The sequence below is a fragment of the Aquarana catesbeiana genome, linkage group LG01, assembly GCF_042186555.1.
Source record: "Aquarana catesbeiana isolate 2022-GZ linkage group LG01, ASM4218655v1, whole genome shotgun sequence".
NCBI classification, from domain to species: Eukaryota; Metazoa; Chordata; class Amphibia; order Anura; family Ranidae; genus Aquarana; species Aquarana catesbeiana.
In genome coordinates, this window is record NC_133324.1 from 272,440,941 (window position 1) to 272,455,813 (window position 14,873).

The 14,873-nt window shown below is 42.5% G+C and overlaps 1 protein-coding gene across 3 annotated transcripts in view; it reads right to left on the minus strand.

The window, feature by feature from the left end:
• The window catches only part of ZDHHC8 (zDHHC palmitoyltransferase 8), a 175,944-nt gene that overhangs the window by 76,066 nt on the left and 85,005 nt on the right, over positions 1-14,873 (minus strand). For 2 of the 3 annotated variants that reach the window (XM_073628570.1, XM_073628562.1), the window contains exon 2: positions 4,963-5,084. In XM_073628570.1, coding sequence (XP_073484671.1) covers positions 4,963-5,084 — 122 coding nt within the window. Of the gene's footprint in view, positions 1-4,962; positions 5,085-13,634; positions 13,771-14,873 lie in introns of those variants that run through there. The other variant, XM_073628580.1, reaches the window with a different exon arrangement.

Below are 14,873 nucleotides of genomic sequence, written 5' to 3' on the forward strand. Positions count from 1 at the left end.
ATTAGGACAGCTAAGATAGAACATGAAAGACACAGAGGAGGAGAGCAAAAAAAATCCCAAGAAATTCTTTAAGTATGTAAACAGTAAAAAAGGGAGGACAGACCATATTGACCCCATAACGAATGAGGAAGGACATCTGGTTACAAAGGATGGGGAGATGGTGAAGGTATTGAATTTATTCTTCTCCTCAGTCTTCACGAGTGAATCAGGGGGTTTCAGTAACCAAAACTGCAGTGTTTATCCTCATGACACAACACAGGAAGCACCTCCATGGTTAACAGAGGACAGAATTAAAATTAAACTTGAGAAACTTAACATTAATAAATCACCGTTGTTCCTAATTTTTACAGATAGTCTACTGACTGGAATGGTACCAGCTGATTGGAGAAAAGCCAATGTAGCACCAATATTTAAAAAGGGCCCAAAATACATCCCTGGAAATTACAGACCAGTTAGCCTAACATCAATAGTATGTAAACTCTTGGAGGGGATGATAAGGGACTATATACAAGATTTTAGTAATAAGAACGGTATCATTAGCAGTAATCAGCATGGATTCATGAAGAATCGTTCTTGCCAAACCAATCTATTAACCTTCTATGAGGAGGTGAGTTGCCCTCTAGATAAAGGAAGGCCCGTAGACGTGGCGTATCTGGATTTTGCAAAAGCATTTGACACAGTTCCCCATAAACGTTTACTGTACAAAATAAGGTCCGTTGGCATGGACCTTCGGGTGAGTGCATGGACTGAAAACTGGCTACAAGGGCGAGTTCAGAGGGTGGTGATAAATGGGGAGTACTCGGAATGGTCAGGGGTGGGTAGTGGGGTTCCCCAGGGTTCTGTGCTGGGACCAATCCTATTTAATTTGTTCATAAACGACCTGGAGGATGGGATAAATAGGTCAATCTCTGTATTTGCAGATGATACTAAGCTAAGCAGGGCAATAACTTCTCCGCAGGATGTGGAAACCTTGCAAAAAGACCTGAACAACATGGCAAATGAGGTTCAATGTAGAAAAATGTAAAATAATGCATTTGGGTGACAAAAATATGAATGCAATCTATACACTGGGGGGAGAACCTCTGGGGGAATCTAGGATGGAAAAGGACCTGGGGGTCCTAGTAGATGATAGGCTCAGCAATGGCATGCAATGCCAAGCTGCTGCTAACAAAGCAAACAGAATATTGGCATGCATTAAAAAGGGGATCAACTCCAGAGATAAAACGATAATTCTCCCACTCTACAAGGCTCTGGTCCGGCCACACCTGGAGTATGCTGTCCAGTTCTGGGCACCAGTCCTCAGAAAGGATGTACTGGAAATGGAGCGAGTACAAAGAAGGGCAACAAAGCTAATAAAGGGTCTGGAGGATCTTAGTTATGAGGAAAGGTTGCGAGCACTGAACTCATTCTCTCTGGAGAAGAGACGCTTGAGAGGGGATATGATTTCAATATACAAATACCGTACTGGTGACCCCACAATAGTGATAAAACTTTTTCGCAGAAGAGAGTTTAACAAGACTCGTGGCCACTCATTAAAATTAGAAGAAAAGAGGTTTAACCTTAAACTACGTAGAGGGTTCTTTACTGTAAGAGCTGCAATTCCCTTCCACAGGCAGTGGTCTCAGCGGGGAGCATTGATAGCTTCAAGAAACTATTAGATAAGCACCTGAATGACCGCAACATACAGGGATATATAATGTAATACTGACACATAATCACACACATAGGTTGGACTTGATGGACTTGTATCTTTTTCAACCTCACCTACTATGTAACTATGTAACTATGACTAGGAATGATGGGAATTGTAGTTCCTGAACAACTGGAGGGGCATAGTTTGAAGACCCCTGTTGTAGACCTACACAAGGCTGGAATGGGCTACAAGACCATCGCCAAGCAGCTTGGTGAGGGTGACAACAGTTGGTGCGATTATTTGCAAATGGAAGAAACACAAAATACCTGTCAATCTCCCTCGGTCTTGGGCTCCATGCAAGATCTCACCTCGTGGAGTTTCAATAATCATAAAAACAGTGAGGAATCAGCCCAGAACTACACGGGAGAATCTTGTCAATGATCTCAAGGCAGCTGGGACCATAGTCACCAAGAAAACAATTGGTAACACACTACACTGTGAAGGACTGAAAGCCTGCAGCGCCCGCAGGGTCCCCCTGCTCAAGAAAGCACATGTACAGGCCTGTCTGAAGTTTGCTAATGATCACCTGAATGAGTCAGAGGAGAACTGGGTGAAAGTGTTGTGGTCAGATGAGACCAAAATCGAGCTCTTTGGCATCAACTCAACTCGTCGTGTTTGGAGGAGGAAGAAGAATGCTGCCTATGACCCCCAACACCATCATCCCCACTGTCAAACATGAAGGTGGAAACATTATGCTTTGGGGGGTGTTTTTCTGCTAAGTGGACAGGACAACTTCACTACATCAATGCGACGATGGACGGGGCCATGTACTGTCAAATCTTGGGTGAGAACCTCCTTCCCTCAGCCAGGGCATTTTAAATGGGTCGTGGATGGGTATTCCAGCATGACAATGACCCAAAACACACGGCCAAGGCAACAGAGGAGTGGCTCAAGAAGTACATTAAGGTTCTGGAGTGGCCTAGCCAGTCTCCAGACCATAATCCCATAGAAAATATGTGGAGGGAGGTGAAGGTTCGAGCTACATCAGTCTAGAAACCTTAATGACTTGGAGAGGATCTGCAAAGAGGAGTGGGACAAAATCCCTCCTGAGATGTGTGCAAACCTGGTGACCAGCTACACGAAACATCTGACCTCTGAATGCCAACAAGTGTTTTGCCATTCTTTTGCGAAGGGGTCAAATACTTATTTCACTCATTACAATGCAAATCAGCATATAACTTTTTTGAAATGCGTTTTTCTGGATTTTTTTGTTATTCTGCCTCTCACTGTTAAAATAAACCTACCTTTAAAATGATAGACTGATCATTTCTTTGTCAGAACGTACAAAATCAGCAGGGGTTCAAATACTTTTTTCCCTCACTGTATCAAGAATATAAAAATGTTAGGGTAATATGTTTAACCTCCCAGATCTTTATGAAAATGAAAACTAACTGGATAGACCCTGTAACCAACAAATCTGAAGCAAATTTACTGTATGCGTCTGAGCTGCAAGCTGCCATTTAATTCTTAACCGCTTGCCGACCAGCGCACGCCAATGTACGTCGGCAGAATGGGGCTGGTAGGCAAAAGGGCGTACAGGTACTTCCCCTTTAAGAAGCGGTGTCCGCCAGGTGCCCGCAATCGCGTCATGGAGAGTAAGAACGGGGAGATGCTTTTGTAAACAAAGCATTTCCCCGTTCTGCCTAGTGACAGGACAGAGATCACAGCTCTCTGTCATCGAGAGCAGCGATCACTGTCCTGTGTATTAAAGCCCAGCCCCCTAATAGTTTGAATCACTCCCTAGGACACACACAACCCCTTCACTGCCCCCTAGTGGTTAAACCCTTCACTGCCAGTGTCTTTTACACAGTAATCAATGCATTTTTATAGCATCGTTCGCTGTATAAATGACAATGGTCCCAAAATAATGTAAAAAATGTCCGATGTGTCCGCCATAATGTCGCAGTCCCAATAAAAATCGCTGATCGCCGCCATTACTAATAAAAAAAAAATGAAAAATAAAAATGCCATAAAACTAACCCCTATTTTGTATTCTATAAATTTTGCGCAATCAGTATACGCCTATTGCGATTTTTTTTTTTTTTTTTTTTTTTAACCAAAAATATGTAGAAGAATACATAATGGCCTAAACTGAGGAAAAAAATTGTTTTTTTATATATTTTTTGGGGGATATTTATTACAGCAAAAAGTAACAAATATTGCTAAAACCGCAGAGGCGATCAAATACCACCAAAAGTAAGTTCTATTTGTGGGAAAAAAAAAAAAGGACGTCAATTTTGTTTGGGTACAACATCGCACAAACGCGCAATTGTCAGTTAAAGCAACGCAGTGTCGAATCGCAAAAAGTGCTCTGGTCAGGAAGGGGGTAAAATCCTCTGGGGCGGAAGTGGTTAAACCATAAGTGTAGATAAAATCCAAACACAGAAACAAGGGACATAAACATACAAATAGTATGATGTGTCCATTGTGTTAGTTATTCTTGTTTCAGGGGAAATCTTGCTCTGTTCTAACACCAACCCCGTGCCATAAACTTCCAGTGCAACAGGGGTTAATACAGTTCACCCTTTCCTGCCTCATCTACCATAGAAGCACCACAGCTTCTAGGATCTGTGACCAATTGGCAGGAAAAGGGCAGGTATTGTAGAGCTCTTTTGATGAGCACTTCTGACAGCCCGTTAGCTGTGTTAACCCTCAACATACTGATAAATTACAGCGGCAGGAGGGGGCAAGATTTCTTCTGAAACAGGTAAAGTCAACACATGGGACACATCATACTAACTGAGAGCCATGTCCCTTGTGCTGATTCTTATGTTTATAATTGTAGCTACACTAAGGCTTTAAACAAGTATGTAAAGCACACAAGCTTGCATAAGCTTAAGCCCTTTAAATGCTTTGGTGATACAGTAACAAACGTTTGAGGAATAAAAAAAGGAGAGAGGTGCATATGCTATTTAAGGTAATTTTGTCAAAAGTGTGGAATAAATTCCAGTGTCTTGCCCAGCTCTGTTCATCATGCGGCCTTGTAGTCTTATTAATATTGATTGCATGGAGCCAAAAATGGGTTCAGCTCGAGGTCTCCCTGTGACGTTAGCTCTGCTGAGAGTCTGCCTATACAGCAGATGGGAATCAGATGCTGCAATCACAACAAATATTTAACAGTTATACTACAAGATTCTATATTTCATAGTTCTGATACGCAGAATGGAAATCATAAACTAATGATGACTCTGTATAAGGTCAGTCCATTGGCAAAATGATTAACCAGCTTCTATTTTTTCCAGGTCACAAGAAAAAAGTAAAGTGCTTACCTCGTGGGAAGATACCAGGATCCATAAAGGTTGCCATGCTGAAATTTGCCAGGACAAACAGGAACACGAGCCCATTGTACACTGGGATGGCTGGAGAGATTTCTTTTGTTAGCCAGGGACACCTGTGGAAGAGCAAAGGATTTTGGGTAAATACACAGAAAAACTTTGCTGACAGGTAAACCGTTTAAAATGAGGCTGAGATTTTATTTGGAGGATTTAGTTAGGCTGGATTCACATGTGCGTTCTGTTTGGTGTGCATTAAACACACTTGAGGTGACATACTTTAAATGGGGTTTTGTTATGTATTGATTTGCGTTTTTGACAGCACAGGTCAAAACACTTTTTCAGCTAGTCATTATGTTGGGCCTGTGTTGAGCAATGAATCCAACAGATGTGGTATGAATATGTCCTTATCCTTTTACCACAGTAATGGTTCATTTGGTGTATCGTGGTACGGCAGGTAGTTCATACTCCTGTTCTCTCATGTATGGCATAAACCCAGCAGCATGCATGTAGAGATTTGTATGATGGTTACCCACAGTGCTACTACTGTAGCTATCAGCATCTACTATGGACAACATGGAGTAATGGGTCTGAACCAGTTTTACTGGTACTGACCCACAGGACACCGTCATCAGTGGACAAGACAGACTAATGTAATGATGGTCAGTCAGTCATGACAGGAGCATGCCAGAGCACCTGCTTTTATCAAATAAAAAAATAAAATATATATCCATTTTACAAAAGGCCTAAAAATATTCCTGGTCAATAATGTATGCATTTTTTTTTGATATGTGAGAGTTCTCAAAAAGTTTCCACACTTTTTCCTACAAGTTTTACAGCCATCTTCACAACTCTACTAAACTGCAAGGTAAGCCAGCTTGCCAGACAGACTAGTCACATGACACTCTCAGACACGACCAATTAATACGCCTCCTGCCCCCACCGTTTCGAACGAAAAAATAAAAATGCGGAAACTTTTTGAAGGCCCATCGTAGTAAAATGAAAAAAATATCACTCTAAACCAGTATCAGCATTATACAAAATTATCACACGTATGTTTGGCTGCTCCAGGAGAGGATCAAAGAATTTGAGTTGGTGAATGAAAATGTATAATCTGTTTAGAGAATACTGGTATTTACCATATTTTTCAGACCATAAGGCCGGTTTCACACTGGGGCGGTGGGTGCGCCGGCGGTAAAACGCCGCTATTTTTAGCGGCGCTTTACCGTTGCTATTCGGCCGCTAGCAGGGCGGTTTTACCCTCCGCTAGTAGAGGTGCGCATCTTCACTGGTCTCATGATTAAATTACGATTATCTGGTCAACGATTCGATTCCACGATGCATCACGATTACTGACAAACTCCCACTTCAGCTTGGGCCACCTAGGTGACCCTTCCACCCTGCAATCTTCTAGGACACATCACAGGTCCCAAAAGATTGCCCGGCCATTCAGGACAGCGCAGTAAGGCATGTGCACCCGGCTGCGAAGCTGCAAGCTGTCAAAGCTGGATGCCCACAGTAGTATTGCCAGCGCCGTGGAAAGGCGGGGTAGAGAAAGGAGGGTTTGGGTGGCCACGTCGCTGGATTGTGGGACAGGTGAGTGTCTTTTTATTAAGTCAGAAGATACACTTTTTTTGTAGCTGCTGACTTTTAAAAAACAAAAAATTTACTGGAACTCAGCTTTGAATTAAAAATAACCTCACTTCCTTAACCACTTCAGCCCCGGAAGATTTGGCTGCTGAATGACCAGGTCATTTTTTTGCAATATGGCACTGCGTTACTTTAACTGACAATTGCGCGGTCATGCGACATTGTACCCAAACAAAATTGACATCCTTTTTTTCCCACAAATAGAGCTTTCTTTTGGTGGTATTTGATCGCCTCTGCGGTTTTTATTTTTTGTGCTATAAACAAAAAAAAAAAAAAGCAACAATTTAAAAAAAAACACAATACTTTGTACTTTTTTGCTATAATAAATATCCCCTGGAAGCCGATTGGCTACCATACACAGATTCTGTGTTCTCCAGAATGGTGGTTGTGCAGGGCTGTGATAGGAAAATCAGGATTCTGCATATTCCTGCACTGCAGTACTCTGACCTTTGAGTGAACTCTGACCTTGTCCTGTACTGGGTGCAGTCAGTGTAGTCCTCTAATGTCTGTACACAGGGATGTGTCACCAATAAATCTCCCCCTGAGACAGATTTTATTCTATGGATGTGGTAGATGCAGTCATCATGGCAACTAAAGAACACTGATAAGACATCAGGTGCTGTCCCTATAAACGAGGAGGATCTCACACTGTACACGGTATGATGAATGGACCCACGTCATCCTCCTCACCTGGTGGCCCTCACATTGGGCTCGAAGGGACACAAGCGGACTGCGATGGACTTCACCATTTTCAGCACCAGCCCTACTCCACTGGCCGCCGCCATCTTTCCCACAGGCTGTCAGCAAGGCGACCAATCAGAGAGGAGACAGCAGACTCCTCCCTGCTACGTTGCCGGAGAGCATTCCGGGAAATGTAGTTGCGAAGCTGTTAGACAGCAGTGGGTGTGGCGAGTGGAGTGCAGCGGAGTGATATGTATTTTATTTGGGAAATCCGCTCTGCACTTCTTTCTCACAGGAACGATGAAGATTATAAAGAAATCCCACCGCTCTGTAATAGTGTACAGAATGTGAGCATTCCCTCTGTACTCAGCAATGCACAGCTCCCTGATTTCTAGGGCACCTCCAATGTGACTGCCTGGCCCGCCTCTCTGCTCTCCAGTCTCAGCCCCGCCCACCTCTCTTCTGATTTGATAGTAACAGACAGCGGGAGGGGCTGACAATTCTCCGTTGACATGAGGAGAGCTGGAAGTGAGGAGAGAGGCGGGCATTGTACACAACAGGGAAAACACTAGGAGCGCTCTTCCGGGAGGGGCGGGGCAATGACGTCCCCGGCAATCGATTTCTACGGTCGCATGCATCGATGCCGCATCGGGGACACCCGAATCACGATGCAAAGATTAATTTCAGCACCAAAAGAAAAGAGAAACGGGCGCACCAGCCTTGTGCATTATCTTTTAAAACATTTATTGAATACAAATAGTAAAAAGAAACAACTCACAAGCAATTGGTAGAAGAGGCACAACATGAAAGTGCACCGACAAACAGCATGCGACTTAGGATGAGCGAAACCTTCCAGGGATCGTGGAGGAACGCACAGGCATCACAATCAGCTAACGCGTTTCGAAGGGAATGTCCCTTCTTCATCAGAGCTATGCCGTGAACCCTCCTTCAGTAGTCCCTGCAGGACGTTTAAAAAAAAAAAAAAAGGTTTGACAACTGAAAAGATCTGCCAAATGGCACTGGACCAAGAACTATGCAGGCACCATCAGAAAGGAGGTCAGCTAGCCACAGCTCAAGGAACTTCCAGCAAACTCTAGAGCGGGGTCGGTAAGCTGTCAATCGCGATCGACCCATCAACCGCGGCCAGCCAATGGGTCGATTGGGGACACAGCCCCACACACAGTCCTTTCCTCACCCACTGCCACTCTCCTCTTCACTGCAACGTGGAGATCGGGAGAAATCACAGTACTGGACAGAGGGCGGGGCAGGAGCTGCTGGAATTCTGTTTACAGCAACCAGCAGATGAATGGTTGCCAGGCAGTCCTAGAAACTCCCTCCCCACTTTCCGCTGAGATCTTTGATTTCCTCCATGTTGTCCAGGTAGATCTCAACCTCTGAAAGGTTGCCTACCTCTGCCCTAGAGGAGCCCTAGGGTTCCACTGAACTCTGGTTGAGAATGGCTGGATTAGTCATGATCTACTACCCTCATGACAAACTCAGCAAAGCATTTATTGCAAGCCTTCTATAAAATTTGTGCATTCAATGCAGAGACGAAAAAGACAGAGGGGGTTGGAAGAAGGTAGTTAGCACTGCCTTATCAGAGGAAATATATTGAACAGGACAGGTTTATAGAGCTGGTCAATTGCTATTTTCCTCAGTCAGCAGTCAGCTGGCTGGCTTGAGGCCATGCATACGGTTAAAGCTAAACTCCAGGAATTTGTCCAGCCTGAAGAAATGTATATACGTACTTATGCATTTACGGTATTGTGCAAAAGTTTTAGTTATGTGTGAAGAAAAGCTGTAAAAGTAAAATGAGCAAACAGAAAAAAAAGTAAAAAAGGGAGGACGGACCATATTGGCCCCATAAAGAATGAGGAAGGACATCTGGTTACAAAGGATGGGGAGATGGTGAAGGTATTGAATTTATTCTTCTCCTCAGTCTTCACGAGTGAAATCAGGGGGCTTCAGTAACCAAAACTGCAGTGTTTATCCTCATGACACAACACAGGAAGCACCTCCATGGTTAACAGAGGACAGAATTAAAATTAGACTTGAGAAACTTAACATTAATAAATCACCGGGACCAGATGGCTTGCATCCGAGGGTACTTAGGGAACTCAGTCAAGTGATTGCCAGACCGTTGTTCCTTATTTTTACTGACAGTCTACTGACTGGAATGGTACCAGCTGATTGGAAAAAAGCCAATGTAGCACCAATATTTAAAAAGGGCCCAAAATACATCCCTGGGAATTACAGACCAGTTAGCCTAACATCAATAGTATGTAAACTCTTGGAGAGGATGATAAGGGACTATATACAAGATAAGTAATAAGTAATGAGAACGGTATCATTAGCAGTAATCAGCATGGATTCATGAAGAATCGTTCTTGCCAAACAAATCTACTAACCTTCTATGAGGAGGTGATTTGCCATCTAGATAAAGGAAGGACTGTAGACGTGGTGTATCTGGATTTTGCAAAAGCATTTGACACAGTTCCCCATAAACGTTTACTGTACAAATTAAGGTCCGTTGGCATGGACCATAGGGTGAGTACATGGATTGAAAACTGGCTACAAGGGCGAGTTCAGAGGGTAGTGATAAATGGGGAGTACTCGGAATGGTCAGGGGTGGGTAGTGGGGTTCCCCAGGGTTCTGTGCTGGGACCAATCCTATCTAATTTGTTCATAAACGACCTGGAGGATGGGATAAATAGGTCAATCTCTGTATTTGCAGACAATACTAAGCTAAGCAGGGCAATAACTTCTCCGCAGGATGTGGAAACCTTGCAAGAAGATCTGAACAAATTAATGGGGTGGGCAACTACATGGCAAATGAGGTTCAATGTAGAAAAATGTAAAATAATGCATTTGGGTGACAAAAATATGAATGCAATCTATACACTGGGGGGAGAACCTCTGGGGGAATCTAGGATGGAAAAGGACCTGGGGGTCCTAGTAGATGATAGGCTCAGCAATGGCATGCAATGCCAAGCTGCTGCTAACAAAGCAAACAGAATATTGGCATGCATTAAAAAGGGGATCAACTCCAGAGATAAAACAATAATTCTCCCACTCTACAAGACTCTGGTCCGGCCGCACCTAGAGTATGCTGTCCAGTTCTGGGCACCAGTCCTCAGGAAGGATGTACTGGAAATGGAGCAAGTACAAAGAAGGGCAACAAAGTTAATAAAGGGTCTGGAGGATATTAGTTATGAGGAAAGGTTGCGAGCACTGAACTTACTCTCTGGAGAAGAGGCGCTTGAGAGGGGATAGGATTTCAATTTACAAATACCATACTGGTGACCCTACAATAGGGATAAAACTTTTTCGCGGAAGGGAGTTTAACAAGACACGTGGCCACTCATTAAAATTAGAAGAAAAGAGGTTTAACCTTAAACTACGTAGAGGGTTCTTTACTGTAAGAGCGACAAGGATGTGTTATTCCCTTCCACAGGTGGTGGTCTCAGCGGGGAGCATCGATAGCTTCAAGAAACTATTAGATAAGCATCTGAATGACCACAACATACAGGGATATACAATATAATACTGACACATAATCCCACATAGGTTGGACTTGATGGACTTGTGTCTTTTTTCAACCTCACCTACTATGTAACTATGTAGAAGAAAAAATGTAAATCAAATAAATATTTTGTATGACTACCCTTATGCCGCGTACACAAGAGCGGAATTTCCATCTGAAAAATCTTGGATGGTTTTTCAGACGGAATTCCGCTCAAGCTTGGCTTGCATACACACGGTCACACAAAAGTTTGCTGAACTTTCGACTGTCAAGAACGCGGTGACGTACAACACTACGACGAGCCGAGAAAAGGAAGTTCAATGCTTCCGCGCATGTGTCGAATTGTTTCCAAGCATGCGTAGGAACTTTGCGCGTCGGAATTGGTACAGACGATCGATTGGAATTTCTGATCGGAACTTCTTCCACCCGAAAAATTGAGAACATGCTCTCAATCTTTTGCTGGCTGTAATTCCCCCAGCAAAAGTCCGATGAAGCATACGCACGGTCGCATTTTTTGGACCAAAAGCTCTCATCGGACTTTTGCTGGCGGAATTTCCACTCGTGTGTATGGGGCATTAGGCTTAAATCCAGCATCGATTTTTTTTTCAAAGTCAGGGATTTTGTAGGATTAGAGTCAGATGTATGATTAACCAATTATATCAAGCAGGTGCTATGATCATCAATTTGATATGTAGATTGAAACGGTCATTAAACTGAAACAGAAACAGCTGTGTAGGAGGCTTTAAACTGGGTGAGGAACAACCAAACTCTGCTACTAAGGTGAGGTTGTGGAAGATGGTTTCATGTCACAGGTCATACACCATGGCAAGACTGAGCACCACAAGGAGGCACAAGTTAGTTATACTGCATCAGTAAGGTCTCTCCCTGGCAAAGATTTCAAAGCACACAGGGGTTCCAAGATGTGCTGTTCAAGCTCTTTTGAAAAAGCACAAAGAAATAGGCAACCTTGAGAACCGTATAGGCAGTGCATTGGTTGCAGTATTTGTTGGAAAAAATAAAAAAAAGAAGGTGTTCTAGAAATGGCGGTAGTGCAGGAGTGATCAACCCCCTCTGGGGGTGTGCAGAGGGGAAGCTGCATGCACAGAACTCTAGCAGGACCCAAAAGATCACAGCTATCACTACAGTATCGCCGACTACTACAGTGATTTTCAGCTTCCCCAGTGGCCCATCATGGGTAAGATATGCACACTTACATTTTGCCACACTGGACCCATGTAAGTATGCAATACAAGTCATTCCTGGAGTTTAGGTTTAAGGTTGTATATGGAGTGACCTATGTAATACTATAGTTAACCTTATTTAAAAACCAGAGCAAATCATATGTGAGATGGTAAATGCAGATTAGTTGCTACAGGAGTATAAACATTTAACAAGCTAGTATGAGAATGGCTAACTGCTGCTTTTCAGGCATCATGGAACTACACAAATGCATGTCATGTCAGGCAGAGAACATCCCTGGAAAAACACAATTTGCCTAATCCAGCAGCTTTGCGATCCCCTCATTTGAAAAATGCTAATGTTTTACAAACCTAGGCATGAAATGTTTTCCAGAAAATGGTATTCAATACCTGAAGCAATACGAAGTCAGTAATTGCTGCTGTTCAGTCATAAAGTCATACACACACCTCATACCCTAAACAGAATCCAAGATGGATGCAGTTTAGAAAATCTACAGGCTGCCATATATATATACACACACACACACACACACAAAGACACAAACAACACGATTGTTGCAGATAATAGAAACTTTCCATTGGGCACACTCTGTTCTTTACTAAAGGCAAATAGACTGTACACTTTGCAAGTGCAGTTTTACCAAAGCTTAGCAAATAAGGTGCAGTTTTAATTTTGAAAAGAATACCCAATCACATGCAAGGAAAAAAAAAAAAAAAAAAAAACCACAGCATTTTTGTTATACATGATTGGATGATTAAGTCGGCAGAGCTTCCCCTCATTTAGTAAGCTTTATAACAGATTAAAGTGAGTGTAAAAGGTTCAATTTCTTTAAATAACAAACGTTATATTTCTCTGCTCTGTGCAAGAGTTTTGCACAGAGCGGCCCCAATCCTCCTTTTCTGGGGTCCCCTGGCTCCTCCTCTCTATAGAGTGCCCCCACAAAGAGCCACTTTTCATGGGAGCACTCTTACGGGCACGCTCCCGAGTCCTGCTGCTGCGTCCATTGACCCCCCCCCCCCCGGTCACTGGATTTGATTGACAGCAGTGGGAGCCAATGGCTCCTGCTGCTATCAATCTATCCAATGAAAACCAAAGACAGCAGCTGGAGCTGGAAAAATCAGGCTCAGGTAAGAAAGAGGGGGGCTCCTGCAGCACAGGAGGTTTTTCAACTCCTTTAACTGAGCTTGCAAAGTGCACAGACTATTTGTCTTTAGTAAATGAACTCCAGTAACTCTGAAAAGACTTCCTCCCACCTCCTTTACTACAAATGAGACAGGAAAGGAAGGTCAGTATCTTAAAAAAAAACAAATATATACATATACATACATATACATACATACATACATACACACACACACACACACACATACATACATACACACACACACCCCTTGGTTTGCAAGTATAATTCATTCCAGAAGAATGCTTGTAATCTAAAACACTCTTATATCAAAGCAAGTTTTCCCATAAGAAATAATGGAAACTCAGAATTTGTTCCACAACCCTTTATGCATATAAATATTATCAAAATATGAGCCCAAGCTCATATTAATACTGTACAGTACTGTAGTAGGAATACTGTACCTCTGTTAAAAAAAAAAAGAATTATACTCACAATGTTAAGGAGTCTGGAGCTCATCCATGTAAAGCTACTGTGTTTATTACAATAAAGCTGATGGTGTACAGTATACAGTGCTATAGATGGCCAGAGGTTCAGGGGCGATGGTGGCTCCCAGCGCTTCCTGGAGAACTCGGACACTCGGGAACTGTTGCCATCACTTCCGTGTGCTCAGAACAGACGTTACCCCTGCCCCACCCAGCTGGTAGTGTGTCTGGGTGTCTTAGACAGCTTTACTGTACATATACGCAGCGGCTTTACATGGATGAACACCAGACTCCTTAACATTGCGAGTGTAATCCTTTTGTTTTTACAGTAAAACTACTGCTCGTATACTGTATCAAAACAGCGCTTGTATATCAAGATAATTATTAAAAAAAAAAAAAATATATGTTGCTAGTCTTTCAAAAACGCTCGTATACCGCATTACTCGTAAACCAAGATACAGTATTACAGTATATATACAAACACAGTTGTGCTCATAAGTTTACATGCCCTGGCAGAATTTATGATTTCTTGGCCATTATTCAGAGAATATAAATGATAAAAACTTTTTTCACTCATGGTTAGTGTTTGGCACACATGTATGTATATATATATATATATATATATATATATATATATATATATATATATATATATATATATATATATATATTATATATATACACACACACACATATATACATACAAATGAGTTTCTGGACTCCTGACCCTTGCATTTTTCACCCAGTGCTGCACTGACGTTTCTGGATTGTAAATCAAGGGGAAAGCAAAAGAATTGTCAAAGGATCTGCAGGAAAAGGTAGATGAACTGTATAAAACAAGAAAGGGATATAAAAAGATATCCAAGGAATTGAGAATACCAATCAGCAGTGTTCAAACTCTAATCAAGAAGTGAAAAATGAGGGGTTCTGTTGAAACCAAACCACAGTCAGGTAGCCCAAATAAAATTTCTGCCACAACTGCTGGGAAAATTGTTTGAGATGCAATAAAAAAAAACCCACAAATAAATTCAGGTGAAATACAGGACTCTGGGGTGTGTCTGCTTCAAGATGAATAAGGAGGCACTTGAAGAAAGATGGGCTGCATGATCGAGACGCCACAAGAAAGCCATTACTACGCAATTGCCACAAAGTATCCCACTTACAATACGCCAAACAGCACAGAGACAAGCCTCAAACCTTGTGGCACAAAGTCATTTGGAGTGATGAGACCAAAATTGAACTTTTTGGT